The sequence below is a fragment of the Mustelus asterias genome, chromosome 12, assembly GCF_964213995.1.
Source record: "Mustelus asterias chromosome 12, sMusAst1.hap1.1, whole genome shotgun sequence".
In the NCBI taxonomy this organism is placed as follows: Eukaryota; Metazoa; Chordata; class Chondrichthyes; order Carcharhiniformes; family Triakidae; genus Mustelus; species Mustelus asterias.
Window position 1 is genome coordinate 57,183,076 of NC_135812.1, and position 17,000 is coordinate 57,200,075.

Consider the following 17,000-nt stretch of genomic DNA (forward strand, 5'->3'; position numbering starts at 1 on the left):
TAGCGAACCCCTTACTCTGAGATTATGCCCTCTGGTCCTTGACTCTCCCACACAGGGAGACAACCTCTTAATATCTACCCTGTCAAGCCCCCCCGAGAATCTTCTTTGTCTCAATAAGGTTGCCTCTCATTCTTCTAAACTCGAATGAATACAAGCCCAACATAGCCTCACTTTTTAAAAGAAAATCCCTCCATACCCAGGATCAACCTAGTTAATCTTAGCTGGACTGCCACCAATGCCAACATCTCTTTCCTTAGATAAAGGGACCAAAACTGTTCACAGTATTCCAAGTGTGGTCTTGTGCCTTATAGAGTTTTAGCAAAACTTTCCAATTTTTATACTCAATTCTCTTTGAAATAAAGGCCAACATTCCACTTGCCTTTCCTATTACCTGCTGAACTTGCATGCTAGCTTTTTGTGATTTATGCACGAGGACCCCAAATCCCTCTGTGCTGCAGCTTTCTGCATCTTATCACAAACTGAAGAACAAATTTAAACCTTCGCATAACAGACCTTGACCACTTACTGGGTATTCACCTGATACTCACCAACAGCTCACCTCCTCTCCTGTAGGATAGCAGAAACCAATTCCTACAGGGTGAAAAAGTTAGAAAAGAAAAGGAGTGCCCTCCTCACCAAACTTGCATACTCTGTCCAAAGTGGCACTCCCCCTCTCACACATACTCACCCCTCTCTCAGAGTCCGAGCCCCCCCCCCCCCCCCAACCAATCGCTGATGCCCACTGTCTCTACCCCCACCATGAGGCCCGCTCTTACTCCTTTGGCTCCTCAGACCCCAGGTTTGGAACCCCTGACCAAGAAGTATTAAGGCAGCAGATGAAAGTAAACATCAGAAGCTGAAAGTACATTACAACAGTGATGACACTTCAACGTACTTCATTGGCTGTAAAGCTCTTTGGGATGATTGAAGACCTTGAAGACAGTGTGCATGAAGGCAACTTTTTTTTGATGGAGTAAATAAAGAGAAACTACTTGCACTCTTTGGTGGTTCGATAACGAGAGGACATGGGTTTAAGATTCAGACAGCATGAGGACATGTTATTTTGTGCAGCAAGCTGTAATAATCTGGAATGTATCACTTGAAAGAATGACGGAAGCAGATTCAATAATACCTTTCAAATAGGATATGGATATAAACTTGAAAAGGAAAAGCTTGGGGGATAAACTGTGCAGTGGATTAATTAGATACTACTTGTAAAAGGCCAGTACAGTCACAATGGGCCAAACACTTGCTGTCTGTGCTATATGATTCTATAACCACCCGATAGAAATCAACAGCCTGTAATCAGCACGACACGGCGCTCGCAACTGGCAACCAGCATTTTAACTCAGAGAGGGAGCTTAAATTTGCATTTGGATAGGCTGCTGAGAATCAGTTAACAACACCAGCTGCCAAAGGGTCAGCAGTACCAGCAGTCAGGAAACAGCTGCTGCTGCTGTTCCTGGGCTGTGCAATTCTGGCACTCATTCCCCAGGGACCAAACTGTGCAAGTCATATTTCACAACATGCAAAACAAAATCTGACCTCACATTCTGAATCTGTCATACGACACACACACAATCCAGATAATCTTTTACAAACCACTAATCATTCCCCATGGAGAGCTGTTAACTGGTAATCTCAAATATCCCTCACCCCACCCAAGCATTCAGGATATAGCATGCTTACAATCCCAATACTACAACAGGAACATGCCCTCCCCTCCAGGAGTGTCTCTGACAGAACATTACCCTCCCCTATCCCATATTATTGACACTCACCTGACATTAGCCTTGTCCACACCCATCCCAAAGCTGATGGTTGCCACGATCACAGGCACCTTGCCCTCCATCCACTCCTCCTGCACCATAGTGCGTTCTGAATTCTTTAACCCTGTAGATATAGACAAGCTTCAGCTTCCAGGATATTAATGTGACAGCCTTCACTCATCTCCATAGATTGGAGGATCAACTTTCTATGCTGGAATGCACACCATACAGGCTGTATACGCAAGTTTCACTGTATGTAATCAGAATCATACAACACGAAAGAAGGACATTCTGTCCATCTTGCCTGGGTCAGTTTTTTCACAGAGGTATTTAATGAGTCCCATCCTCCCCTGCTTTTTCCCCTTTGTCCTGCAATTTTTTATCCAATTCCGTTTTGAATGTTAGAATTGAATCTATTTCTATCACCCTTTCCGGCAGCTCATTCCAAATCATGATTTTCCAAGAAGAACCATCCTTGGCTAACTTAAGAGTTAAGGATAGTCTTGAATTCAAAGAGAAAACACAATGCTGCGAGGATTAGGAGTTGACCAAAGGATTGGGAGAATTTTAGAAACCAGCAAGGGACAGCTAAAAATAATAAAGAGGGACAAAATAGATCGGAGGGAAAACTAACAAGAAATAGCAAAATAGCCAGGAAAAACAAGTATATAAAAAGGAAGAGAGTAGCTCAAGTAAATGTTGTTGCTGTCGATGACAAGTTTGGGAAATTAATAATGGAAGATATAGAAATGGCAGAAACGTTGGACGCATACTTTGTGTTTGCCTTCAAGGCCAAAGACATTAAAAACATCCCAATAATAATGGAAAATCAAGGAGGGTGAATTTAAACAATATTTATCACCAGAGAAAAAACACTAAACAAATTTGTGTGACTAAAGGTTAACGAGTCCCATATACTTGATGATCTGCATCTGGGAGTCTTAAAAGCAGCTAGGGATAATAGATGCATTGGTTATAATAAAAATTCTCTAATTATGAAAAAAGTGGATTGGAAAACTGCAAATTAACATTTACTAATACTGAACAGTTTTGGTCCCTTTATCTAAGAAAGCAAGTTATGTGGAGGACACAGTCTACATAAGTTGAGTGAGTGGGCAAAAAGTTGACAGTTTGACTACAATGTGAGAAAATGAGAGCTAACCCACTTTGATAGCAAGAATAGAGAAGCAGAATGCTGTTTAAATGGAGAGAGATTACAGAGGGATCAGGGTGTCCTCAAACATGAAACATAAAACATTAGCAGGCAGGTACAGCAGGTAATTAGGAAGACAAGTGGAATGTTGGCCTTTAATGAAAGGGGGATGGAGTATAATTGCAATGATACACACCCTTGTGAATTACAGATAAGGATGGGGCTCTGATGCAATTTTGTCTTGTAGATTTTCAATCACAACAGTTAGACTCCAACCTCCGTGTAGAGGTCCTCTATATCAGGGGCCCCCAAACTGAGGCCTCCAGAGATTCCATGGAAGCTCCAAACGGATAGCATGCCAACTAAAATGCCACATAAATCAGCTGAAGATGTAAAGATTTGAGAAAAAGCAACGGCCTCAAAGAAAAACAAAAATCAAATTGACCAATCAGAACCGACCCCATCTGAGCATGAGTTTTGATAGGCTGACTAGTTAGCCTACCAGCAGTCAGTGCTGAGAGATGCCGGGCTCTGATAGGCCAATCTGATTTTTTTTCCGTTGCTGGGCATTAAAGCCATTGATCGAGTGGAGGAGAAGCCTATGTGGCGAAGAGACAACGGTTGGCAAGCGGTGTTCGAGAAGTACAGCGGCGGTGGAAGAGGGGCAGTGACAGAGGAGGCAAGTATTCTTACTCAGCAAGAGAAACTGTTACACTTTGGCAGTGTCAACCACATTCTGAGAACATAAAAAGAATAAATTCTGGCAAAAACTAAATGCTATGTGAAGTGGGCCTTGGAAGGGGATTGTTATGGGAGGGGATTCAGTTAAGGGGGGGCTTTGGAGAGGGGCATGCACAACCGAATGTAGCTTTATACGTTTGGGGTTCCCCGATGCTCTTAGGAGGTCACTAGGGGTCCATGGCTGGAAAACGTTGGTGAACCCTGCTCCAGGTGAATCAGGATATTGTCAGAGGATTAGGAATAGAAGCATAGTGGTGATATCACTGGACTAGTAACAAAGAAAGCTGAACTAACAACCTGGAGACATGAGTTCCAATCCCACAACAGCGGCAGGGAAATTTAAATCCAATTAACTAAATAAATCTAGAATTAAAAGCTGGGAGCAGTAATAGTGATCATGAAGCTACCAGTTTTTTAAAATTAAAAACCCACATGGTTAACTAATGTCCTTCATGAAAAGAAATCTGCTGTCCCTAGTTGGTCTCGCCTGTATGTAACTCCAGACTAGTTGATAGATTGATAACTGCTCTCTCACCATTTCCCGAAGAACAAGTAGGGATGGGCAACTAATTCCGGCCATACCGTCAACACCCAGTGAATAAAAGGAAAAATGAAAGCAACTCCCACTTCATTGGCAAATGGTCAATTAAAGCACTGCAGTGTGAATGGGGCACAAGTGAATCTAATAAGGAGTATGGGCAGGGTGTGGGACCACCATAACTGCGACATATAATGCAAGCCTTTTACATGAAATAAGGACTAGTTACAGAGAAACCACAAACTGAGTGTGAGGGAGACAAAAATGTTGCAATAAGGGCACTCTGAGCGGAGGGTTGGTGTATGCTGCTGAACTGTGTCAAGAGAGCTTTGCTCTGTATCCAACCCATGCTATACCAGAGTGTTTGCTGTGACAGTATGGAGAATTCTACTCGAACAACCTGTATTTATATAGCACCTTGAACATGTCATTTGGTCACATTACTGAGTGTTATCAAACAAAAGGGGTGGTGGTGGAAGCAGATACAATAGGGGCGTTTAGATAAGCACATCAATATGCAAAGAATAGAAGGATATGGACCAAGGGTAGGCAGAAGGGATTAGTTTAATTTGACATCATGTTCGGCACGTCATGGGCTGAAGGGCCTGTTGCTGTGCTATATTGTTCTATGTTCTAAACTTTGCTATTTAAGGAGATATTAAGGCAAATGACCAAATGCTCAGTCAGAGTTTGTTTTGGTTTTGAGTGGAGATGCTGAGAGATTTGGGGAGGGAAGTCCAGAACTCAAAGCTTTGGCAGTTGACAGAATGGTTACCATTGACTAAAATCAGGGATGTTCAAGAGTTGGATGAGCGCAGAGATCCTGGAGCGTTGTAGAGCCATGAGAGATTACAGGGATAGGATCTGCAAAGGGGATTCGAAACAAAATAACATTTTTAAAATTAAGCCGCTGCCTAACCAGGAGCTAATGTAGGTCAGCAAATGCAGGCATGATGGGTGATTGGGACTTGGTGTGAGTTAGGACATGGGCAGCAGAACTCTAGGTAACTTCAAGTTTACCAAGGGTAGAATGAGGAATGTGTTGGAATAGTTGTGTCTCGAGATAAAGGATTTCAGTAGCAGACGAACTGAGACAGGGGTTGGGTGAGATGACATTACAGAGGAAATAGGGGGTCTTAGTGATGACAGGACAAGCAATTGGAAGCTCATCTGGCAATCACGCCAAGATTGCAAACAGTCTGGTTCAACCTCAGATAGTTATCAGGGAGGACCGAGTTGGTGCCAAGGAAGAGAATTTGTGGTGGCAGTCAAAGTCAATGGCTTTGGTCGTCCCAGTATTTAGTTGGAGGACATTTCTGTTCATCCAATACTGAATATCAGACAAGCAGTTTGACAACTCAAGAGTGCAGAGGGAGACTGAGGTGGTAGTGAAGTAGAGCTTAGTGTTGTCAGCATACCTGTAGAAACGACATTTGCAGATGATGTTACCAAGGTGCAGCATGCAGATAAGAAATAGGACAGGGCTGAGGATAGATTCTTGAAGGACACCAGAGGTAACAATTCTGGAGCAGGAAAAGAAGCCATTGCAGGCTAGCTGCAGAGCCATTGGAGGAAGATGGTGTAGTCAACCAACCATGTGACACACTGCAGGCAGGTCAAGAAGCATAAAGTGTGATAGCTGTGCCCTGAAGTGTTTGATGGGACTCTTATATTAACCTAGAGTGAAATCTTCTGAATGTGATAAAATTCAATAACTTCTGACCATCTGAATTTTGTGCATCAAAATTGGTTCACTGAGCTTCCAATCAAAATGACTTTAAATAGAACACCACACATCAACAATACCAACCATCTACTGTTCAGTGTCGACATGTTATTAAAATGTCAAGTCAATGAATATGCTGCAACTCTGGGAATGAATCCTTCATTAGACCAGTAACCAGTTAGTAACATAGGTAAATTAATCCAACAATCACTCAACAGGTAGAAATATGATCATCAATATTCAAGATGACTCCTGGCACTAAATCCTTACTGGTTTCAGCTGTGCTCCTTACCTGCATGATAAGCCTTGGCTTCCACGCCTCTGTGTGTCAGTTCCTCTGCCACCGTTTGACACAAGTCCCTAGTCCGACAGTAAACTATGCCACAGCCATCAAACCGCTGCAAGGGAAGGATTGCATGAACAGAATAATTTACTGTCACTCAACTGCTCTATTAAGACTTACTTTGGAACACAGTAACATAGAAACATTGGAACAGAAATAGACCATTCAACCCTTACTCTAACATTACCTCTTTCTGTGTTTTCACAATACTCTCTGACCTTCCCCTCTCCGATTCGGTCTAATCTGTCCTTAGCAAAGGACGCAGCTTCAGCTCCTTATGTTTCCACCTTAATGAATTTTGCTTCAACTTGATTTGCCAAAAGCCTTCTCCCCATCTCCAATATTGTCCCTGCAACCCCTCCCTCGATCTTTTCATTCCTCTGTTCCCACTGAACTCAGAGAATCATAGAAACCCTACAGTACAGAAAGAGGCCATTCGGCCTATCGAGTCTACACCGACCACAATCCCACCCAGGCCCTACCCCCATATTCCTACATATTTTACCCACTAATCCCTCTAACCTACGCATCTCAGGACACTAAGGGCAATTTTAGCATGGCCAATCAACCTAACCCACACATCTTTGGACAGTGGGAGGAAACCGGAGCACCCGGAGGAAACCCATGCAGACACGAGGAGAATGTGCAAACTCCACACAGACAGTGACCCAAGCCGGGAATCGAACCCAGGTCCCTGGAGCTGTGAAGCAACAGTGCTAACCACTGTGCTACCGTGCCGCCCATGAACTGATTTCTTCCTGTCTCTACTCTATTTTTACTTTCTACTTCAATTATGTCAGAACATTGGAGAAGTTGGGACTGGGACTGCTTTCCTTAGAGAAGGCTGAAAGGAGATTTGATAGAGGTATTCAAGATCATGAGGGGTCTGGACAGAATAGATTGGGGAAACTTCCATTGATGGAAGGATCGAGAGCGAGTGGGCATGGATTTAAGATAATTGGCAAAAGAAGGAGTTGCGACGTGAGAAAATTTTTCATGCAAGTGGTTCTGATCTGAAAGTTTTCAAAAGAGAATTGGATTATTGTTTGAAAAATAAAAATTTGCAGAGTTACAGGGAAATGGAAAGGAATGGCACTGGATGAATTGCTCCTTCAGAGTACCAGTACATGGCAGGCCGAATGGTTACAGCTCAGAAGGAAGCCATTCTGTAATTTGTCCTGTCTCTTCCCACTATATTGGTGACTCTTCTGATGCCCTCCATCATCTTAACAGTTTCCAATTTCCTGACCATGGATGTTCTATTTCTCCATACCTACAACCTCACCAGGACTGCCCCAGGGCGCTCTGCTTCTACCTCAAATGGAGGAGGCCAAACTAACTTTCATCCCCCACCATCCTCTTCTGCATGGATGAACCTGTTCTCCACAGAATAGCTTCTCCTTCAACTCCACTCACTTCCTCCAAACAACAGGTGCTGCTCTGGCTATCTTCATGGACTCTTGCAATGCCTGTCATTTTGGGGGAGAAATGTGGAATATTCCTTGTTTCAGTCTTACTTGGAGCATCTCCCTCACCTCTATCTGATAAAATAGAACTATAGCATCCCTACAGTGCAGGAAGAAGCCATTCAGCCCATCAAGTCTGAAGTGACTCTCCGAAAAAGTATCTTATTAATTTGGCTACATTTTCTCACTATTTCCTGTAAGGATTTCATTCCAATCTGCCATTTTCTCCACATCTGTTGCTGTTTAAACAATGCAGCCTTCAATAATAGAGCTTCAGTTATGTGTTTTCCTACCAATTACACAAAAATCTCCCCCCGCCCCCCTTCCCAACTCCTCTCCCTCCTCAAAAGCCACAATGTGGTTCTCCTTGTCCTCACCTTCCACCCCACCAGCCTCCATATTCAACAGATCATCCTCTGTCATTTCTGTCAGTACCAATGTGAAGCCTCCAAACACACCTTCCCCTCCTCTTTCAGAATTCCAAGGAAACCTTCATGACATCCTGGCCCACTCCTCCTTCCCTTCCCACTGCACCTATCCATGCAAGCACAGGACATGCAACACCTGGCCTTTTACATTCTCCCTTTTCACCACCTGGCTCTGCTTCTACCTCAAATGGAGGAGACCAAACTAGCTTTCATCCCCCACCATCCTCCTCTGCATGGATGAACCCGTTCTCCACAGAATAGCTTCTCCTTCAACTCCACTCACTTCCTCCAAACAAAAGGTACTGCTCTGGCTATCTTCATGGACTCTTGCAATCACCCAAATATTCCTTCCAGATAAAACCACAATTTGTGTATTCCTTTCAATTTATTAGACAGTATTTTCTGCTCACCATTTGGTCTTCTCCACCATGGAAAGACTATTTGGGGAACATTCCCATTCAGTTCATAAGCATGCCCTGGGCCGTCGCCCATCATTTTCATTCTCCAACTTGCTTGTTTTTTTTATTCATTCATGGGACATGGTGTCACTGGCTGGCCAGCATTTATTGCCCATCCTTAGTTGCCCCCTTGGAGGGCAGTTGAGAGTCAACCACATTGCTGTGGCTCTGGAGTCAAATGTAGGCCAGACCAGGTAAGGATGGCAGATTTCCTTCCCTGAAGGGACATTAGTGGCTGAGTGGTATTATAGGTTTTTCTGACAATTGACAATGGTTTCATGGTCATCAGTAGATTCATAATTCCAGATATTTTGTAGTGAATTCAAATTCCACCATCTGCCATGGCGTGATTCGAACCCTGGTCCCCAGAATATCAGCTGAGTTTTTTGGATTAATAGTCTAACGATAATACCACTCAACCATTGCCTCTTGTTCTGACCTTTCTGGGATCATCACCACTCCCCTTGGTCCTGCACAAAAGACTCTTTAGTCTTTTAATCTCTTCTTCCCACCCTTCTCATTTCTCACTTAAAACCTATTACACTTCTAACTTTTCCCAATTCTGATGAATGGTCACAGACCTGAAACATTAACTCAATTTCTCTCTCCAAAGATGCTGCCAGACCTGAGTATTTCCAACATTTCTGTCTTTTCTTCAGAAGTTTTGGGGGCCAGAACAAAAGAAAAGGTCAATGATAAATTGGAAGGCAGAAGGGATTAAATGACAAAAGGGATAATGGCTCAAGGTAAAAGGAGATGGTAACAGGACAAATGAAGGAGTCATCCACAACCTTCTGGATAACCACTATTCCTATCTTTTTTGGACAGCAGTTGCTGAGAACAATTCTGTTTTTCTCATTCACAACTCCGAGACACATCTCGAGTTTCTTTACTTGTAATTGCTATACAAGTGAACTTCAACATATAGGTTTAAGGTGCTGGGGTGTAGGTACAGGGGAAATATTAGGGGGAAGTTTTTCACACAGAGGGTGGTGGGCGAGTGGAATCGGCTGCCGTCAGTGATGGTGGAGGCAAACTCAATAGGGTCTTTTAAGTGACTCCTGGATGAGTACATGGGACTTAATAGGATGGAGGGTCATAGGTAGGCCTAAAAGGTAGGGATATGTTCGGCACAACTTGTGGGGCCGAAGGGCCTGTTTTGTGCTGTAGTTTTCTATGTTTCTAAAAAGCATTTAGACAGTTACATGGGTAAGATGGGTATAGAGGGATATGGGCCAAATGTGGGCAACTGGGACTAGCTTATGGGTTTAAAAAAAAAAAGGGCGGCATAGACAGGTTGGACCGAAGGGCCTGTTTCCATGCTGTAAACCTCTATGACTCTATATGCTGCTTAATCTCAGATATTTGGCTGGGAAAAAGAGGAAAGGAATTGATGCCTGTGGAACTACACACTAAGCAAGAATCAGCACGTTAAAGAATGAGAAAACACAATGAGGACTCCTACAAACCCCTGCTGAGTCCTTCTGTCCCAGAGCCTTTTCACAGAATGCCTTCAGATTGATGTAAGGTTGATTCAGGATCTCTTTGAAAAGAATATCATAGAACAGATTAGCTCTGAAGCAAGGGCTCTTGAAGACTAAGATAGGCTCCTTCAGCTGAAGAACAGCCACAATGTCATCCTGCACTTGCTTAGGGGCTGTAGCAGTCAGAGCCACGCAGGGGATACTGGAAGCCTTGGCGCGTAATGATCCCAGTTTGAGGTAATCGGGTCGAAAGTCATGCCCCCACTGTGACACACAATGTGCCTCATCGATGACCAGGTATGACAGCAGATGTCGGGCCAGGAGGGAGTCGATGATGGGGTGCATGGTGTTGGAAGCTGCCATCTCAGGGGTGATGTAGAGCAGTTTGATGCTGGGCTTTTTACAGTTCAAGTCAGATAAGACAGCTTTCCGCTCCTCGAGGCGTAGCTTGGAATTAAGGGAACATGCTCGGATCTTCAGTACATGCATGTGCTCGATCTGGTCCTAAGGAAGGAAGAGACATTAAAACCACATCATTGACACATTAAACAGAATAGAGCCAGCAGAGTGCTCCCAGACATTAAACACTACGCCCTGCAGGATAATCTGCTCTCTAGATACTGTGCTATTGATATATTTTATGTTTCTGTAGAATGTTTAACATTCAACTTTTTTCTACAGGTAGCCAGTATGCGTGGAGAGAATACAGCCAGAACTGGAAAAGCAAGATAATTACTCACGTTAGCCATGTAATGTTTACTTGAGAGCGCTACTGGACTCTTGCTTATAAAAATGGAGATTTCCCCTAGGGTTTTTAGTTTAAAAAGAATGGAAGGTGGGTTTAGGTGTACGGTGTTATGTGATAATGTGGTTAATGGGAGGAGCTAGGTATGCAGCAGAGAGAGAAACAGCTTTCTGTTCAGTTTCAGGCATGGTACATTGGCGAGACCATGCAGACGCTACGACAACGGATGAATGGACACTGCTCGAAAATCACCAGGCAAGAGTGTTCCCTTCCTGTCGGGGAACACTTCAGCAGTCAAGAACGTTCAGCCTCTGATCTTCCGGTAAGCGTTCTCCAAGGCGGCCTTCACGACACACGACAACGCAGAGTCGCTGAGCAGAGACTGATAGCCAAGTTCCACACACATGAGGACGGCCTCAACCGGGATCTTGGGTTCATGTCACACTATCTGTAACCCCCCCCACGACTTGCAAACGCTCACTAACTGTCCTGTCTGGAGGCAGTATACATCTCTTTAACCTGTGCTTAACCCTTTCTCCACTCACATTGTCTGTACCTTTAAGACTTGATTACCTGTAAAGACTCGCATTCCAACCATTATTTTGTAAATTGAGTTTGTGTCTTTATATACCCTGTTTGTGAACAGAACTCCCACTTACCTGATGAAGGAGCAGCGCTCCGAAAGCTAGTGGCTTTTGCTACCAAATAAACCTGTTGGACTTTAAGCTGGTGTTGTGAGACTTCTTACTGCAGAAACTGATAGCCAAGTTCTGCACACGAGGATGGCCTCAACCGGGATCTTGGGCTCGTGTCACACTATCTGTAATCCCCACGACTTTCCTAAGCTTGCAAAATCTCTAACTGCCCTGGCTTGAGACAATTCACACCTCTTTAACCTGTGCTTAACCCTCTCTCCACTCATATTGTCTGTGCCTGTAAAGACTTGATAATAAAGACTTGCATTCCAACCATTATCTTGTAATTGAGTTTGTGTCTATATATGCCCTGTTTGTGAACCCAACTCTTCACTCACCCGGTGAAGGGGCAGCGCTCTGAAAGCTCGTGCTACCAAATAAACCTGTTGGACTTTAATCTGGTGTTGAGACTTCTTACTGTTCAGTTTCTGGCTGAGGCGGTTTAAAGTTAGAAGTCTGCAAGCTGCTCTGAAAATCAAAACCTCTCTGAAAGCTTCAAGGCTAAGAGGCCATTTGCTTATTTGGAACTGAAAATTAAAAATTAGAGTGGTTTCCTTTCATTCTTAACTATTGTCAATTGTTAAAATTAAGCTGCTTTGAGTTATATGTGTGATGAATAAAGATGATTTTGATAAAAGATCTCCAATTTATCAGTGGAATTGCTCTTGGAGCGAAGCATCCTATACTCACATTTATGCCAAAATAGAAACATTGGTGAGATCTAGTCCGACTTGGGGTTCTGATCTGGGATCCTGACAATACATTAAACACATTATACCCTGCAGGCTAATTCCCTCTCTGGGTACATTACACCCTGCAGGATAATTCTCTCCCCCCCCACCCCCTCCCCACAACCAAACCACAGACATTGAACATACCCTGCAGGGTAATCCTGTAGACAATAAAGACTGTATACACTTGTGAAGATCTCCACATCAAGATCTTTGACCCAGAAGAATGCACTAGGGAAAATTTGCAATTTCTTTAAAATGTCTGTGAAGCTGTAATTGTTTTAAAGACATTCTGAAAAGGACTTTTTAAGAGTTTGTATCAATTGTAATTTCCTTGCATTGTAAGTACTAGTCCATCTGATCTGGTGACCCTTGACCTGGGAGCAATAGCAACACAAAGGACATCGGGTATGAAAGAATCATAGAAAGAATCATAGAAACCCTACAGTGCAGAAGGAGGCCATTCGGCCCATCGAGTCTGCACCGACCATAATCCCACCCAGGCCCTACCCCCACATATTTACCCGCTAATCCCTCTAACCTACGCATCCCAGGACTCTAAGGGGCAATTTTTAACCTGGCCAATCAACCTAACCCACACATCTTTGGCCTGTGGGAGGAAACCGGAGCACCCGGAGGAAACCCACGCAGACACGAGGAGAATGTGCAAACTCCACACAGACAGTGTGGAGCCCTGTGTTCAGTTAACTTTAATCTGGACTGTGTTCATTCATCCTGTTACTCCCTGTAAAGCCCTGTGTTCAGTTAACGAAGCAGAGCTGCAGACACAAAGAGGAGCTATAAGCGGAGGAGGTGGAGGGTGAAGACAGGTGCAGATACAAAGACAAAGCAGATAAAGACAGAGGCACAGAGAACTTTTGAGAAGAAACAAATCACTCTCAGGAAGAGAACAGTTTCTGTTTGTCAGAAAGAGAGACAGGAACTCTTGGATATACTCTGCAAACTGGCCTGGAAAGTGGTGTGAATAGCTTGGACATGCTAAACAGGTGGGCGTTTACCAGAAGTGGCCAAACTGTAAAGCAGGCTGTTGTTAGTTGGCCTGTTGAAAAGGAACTCTGGAAAATTACACCATCAGGACTGCCTCAGGCACAGCACGGTGGCACAGTAGTATCACTGCTGCCTTACAGCACCAGGGACCTGGATTCGCTTCCAGCCTCGGGTCACTGTGTGGAGTTTGCACGTTCTCCGTGTCTGCGTGGGTTTCCTCTGGGTGCCCCAGGTTAGGGGGAATTAGCCATGGAAAATACACAGGGTTACAGAGATAGGGTGAGAGTAGCAATCCAGCCCGAATCTCAGGACAGACCAAGTCTGACCGAGAAGCGCTGCCAAGCTTTTACCTTAACACAAATCAAAACTAATGCAGATTAAACAGGAATTTACAGGCAGCAATTACGTCAAATAAAAAAAGGTAAATTTCACTTTCAGAGGTTTAACAATCACAAGCGCCTGCATCCTTCCCTGCTGACACAGCTCCACAATATTCTGCTTTTTATTCACACAGGGAAGAGCAGGAATCCTGTCAGACAACAACTTTCACCTTCAAGTTTCACAGCAAGACTCACTTCTACCAGCCCCTCTCCCCAGGGCGATTAACTTGGACAAAATAAAATCAGGGACACTTTGTCAGTGGGTGGTGGTGGTGATGGAGTAGGTGGGGAGTAGTGGCTGAAACCTGGCAGGTGGGATTTAGTCATAGAAACCCAGTGGTGTAGATATCATGGGTGCTTGATAATCATCCAGTCAGACTCCCTGACCTTTCCCCAATCCAGCAGGAAAATCCCACCAATGATGGGCAGGCATTAAACACTGCGTAGCCTGCAGGGAACCATTCTCAGACATCAAACAGTACATTTTTAAATCTACAGTGGGTCTACAATAATGCAATCAGTTTGGGATTTCTGGGAAGGGGACGAGATGTCAGGCTTGTGTGTCAGATTAATATGGTTCACATTGAACTGGACCTCATCCCGTAGTGGTACAAGGTGGGAAACATCAAGTCCTAAACTCACCTGAATAAGAGCAATCAATGGAGAGATCACGATGGTGACACCCTCAGCAAGTACAGCTGGTAACTGGTAACACAGAGATTTCCCTGCTCCTGTTGGCATGCAGATAAAGACATCCTTGTCGCCTGCAAAGAGAACAGAAGCAAGTTCATCCTCAGCCCAGCTACAGGCCTGGGTAGCTGAAGACAGAGTCATCAAAAGGTGAGGAAAGAAAATCAGGGATGCCCAGGACTCTGGATTAGGAGGAATGTATATTAAAATTAATTGAAATTACAGAGGACTGAAGGGCTGAGCCCATGGAGAAAATTGAAGACTAGGATGAGAACATTAAAATCAAGGTGTTGTCTGACAGGCGGGCAATGTAGGCCCGTGCGCACTGGGGAAATGAGCACACAGGACTTGGTACAAGTTAAACTATGGGAAGCAGAATTTAGAAATGAACTCAAACGTTTGAGGATCCAAGATGGTCAGCCATGAGACCACTTGATTAGGCAAGTCTGAAGGTAGCAAAAGCATGTCCCAATTTTAACTGTGGAAGTGGGTTTGGATGAGTTAAAATTTTGCTCTATATTCCACCCACCTCTGCCATGCTCCATCACCCCTGTATCTCAGTACCTCCAGCACGAGGCATCAAATCTCCCCTATAGCCCAGTTCCTGGAACAGGAGCATAGGAATAGGCCATTCAGGCCGTCGAGCCATGGCTGATCATCTGTCTCAATGGCACTTTTCTGAGCTATCTCCATACCCTATGATGTCACCAGTATCCAGAAATCTATCAATCTCTGTCTTGAACATACCCAATGATTAAGCCTCCACAGCCTCCTGTGGTAGAAAAGATTCCAAAGATTCACCACCTTCAGAGTGAACAAATTCCTCCCCGCCTCAGTCCTAAATGGCCTGCCCCTTATTGTGAGACTGTGCCCTCTGGTTCTAGACTCATTGGTACATTGGGGAGACCATGCAGACGCTACGACAACGGATGAATGAACACCGCTCAACAATCACCAGGCAGGACTGTTCCCTTCAAGTTGGGGAACACTTCAGCAGTCATGGGCATCAGCCTCTGATCTTCAGGTAAGCGTTCTTCAAGGCGGCCTTCATGACACATGACAACACACAATCGCTCAGCAGAAACTGATGGCCAAGTTCCGCACACATGAGGACGGCCTCAACCGGGATCTTGGGTTCATGTCACGCTATCTGTAACCCCCACGATTTGCCTGGGCTTACAAAATCTCACTAACTCTCCTGGCTGGAGACAATACACATCTCTTTAACTTGTGCTTGGCCCTCTCTCCACTCACATTGTCTGTACCTTCAAGTATTGATTACCTGTAAAGACTTGAATTCCAACCATTACCTTGTAAATTGAGTTTGTGTCTGTATATGCCCTGTTTGTGAACAGAACGCCCACTCACCTGATGAAGGAGCCTGAGACTCCGAAAAATTGTGCTACCAAATAAACCTGTTGAACTTTAACCTGGTGTTGTGAGACTTCTTACTGTTCTAGACTTGTTATGATGTGGAGATGCCGGCCTTGGACTGGGGTAAACACAGTAAGAAGTTTAACAACACCAGGTTAAAGTCCAACAGGTTTATTTGGTAGCAAAAGCCACACAAGCTTTCGGAGCTCCAAGCCCCTTCTTCAGGTGAGTGGGAATTCTGTTCACAAACAGGGCATATAAAGACACAGACTCAATTTACATGAATAATGGTTGGAATGCGAATACTTACAGCTAATCAAGTCTTTAAGATACAAACAACGTGAGCGGAGAGAGCACTCGTTAGCCAGGGGAAACATTCTATCCACATCTCTACAACTCTAGAAAATACCAGCCCAGTTTCCTCAATTTCTCCTCAGGAGACAATCCTGCCATCCTAGAGATTAGTCTGGTGAACCGCTTGCACTCTGTCCATGGCAAGTATATCCTTCCTTTGGATGAGACGACCAAAACTATACAAAATACCTCAGGTGCAGTCTCACTAAAGGTGCTATACAATTGCAGTACTCCTGCACTCAAATCCTCTTGCAATAAAAGCCGGCATACCGTTTGCCTTCCTAATTGCTTACTGCACCTGCATGCTAGCTTTTAATGATTCAAACAAGAACACCAGGTCCTTTGGACATCAACACTTCCCAACATGTTACTATTTAAGAAATAACCCAACTTAATTTTTTCTCTATCAAAGTGGATAGTTCTTGCCCATTCACTTAGCCTGTTCAAACTGCCTTGATGCTTCTTTGTATCCTCCTTACAACCTACATTTCTACCTATAAACTAGGTAGAAATGTGGATTATATTATATTTGATCTCCACATCCAAATCATTTCTATAAATTGTGAACAGCTGTGGCCCCAGCACTGATCCTTATTGTAGCCCATGAGTAACAGCCTGCCATCCTGAGAATGACCCATTTATTCCTACTCTGCTTTTGATTTATTATTGTCACATGTATTAACATAGTGAAAAGTATTGTTTCTTGCACGCTATACAGACAAAACATACCGTTCATTGAGAAGGAAACGAGAGAGTGCAGAATGTAGTGTTACAGTCATAGCTAGTGTGCATCAACTTAATGCAAGGCAAGTCCATTCAAAAGTCTGACAGCAGCAGGGAAGAAGCTGTCCTCGAGTCGGTTGGTACGTGACCTCAGACTTTTGTATCTTTTTCCCGAAGGAAGGTGGAAGAGAGAA

At 44.0% G+C, this 17,000-nt stretch overlaps 1 protein-coding gene across 4 annotated transcripts in view; it reads right to left on the reverse strand.

Moving 5' to 3' along the window:
* The window catches only part of recql5 (RecQ helicase-like 5), a 111,055-nt gene that overhangs the window by 78,824 nt on the left and 15,231 nt on the right, over positions 1-17,000 (reverse strand). For 3 of the 4 annotated variants that reach the window (XR_013499118.1, XM_078225273.1, XM_078225271.1), the window contains exons 2-5: positions 14,308-14,429; positions 10,092-10,610; positions 6,220-6,325; positions 1,782-1,893 (exon numbers count right to left, since the gene is read on the reverse strand). Coding sequence is in view for 3 of the 4 variants with exons in the window: in XM_078225273.1 (XP_078081399.1) it covers positions 1,782-1,893; positions 6,220-6,325; positions 10,092-10,610; positions 14,308-14,429 (859 nt within the window). In the remaining variant the exon portion in view is untranslated. The remainder of the gene's footprint in view (positions 1-1,781; positions 1,894-6,219; positions 6,326-10,091; positions 10,611-14,307; positions 14,430-17,000) is intronic. The other variant, XM_078225272.1, reaches the window with a different exon arrangement.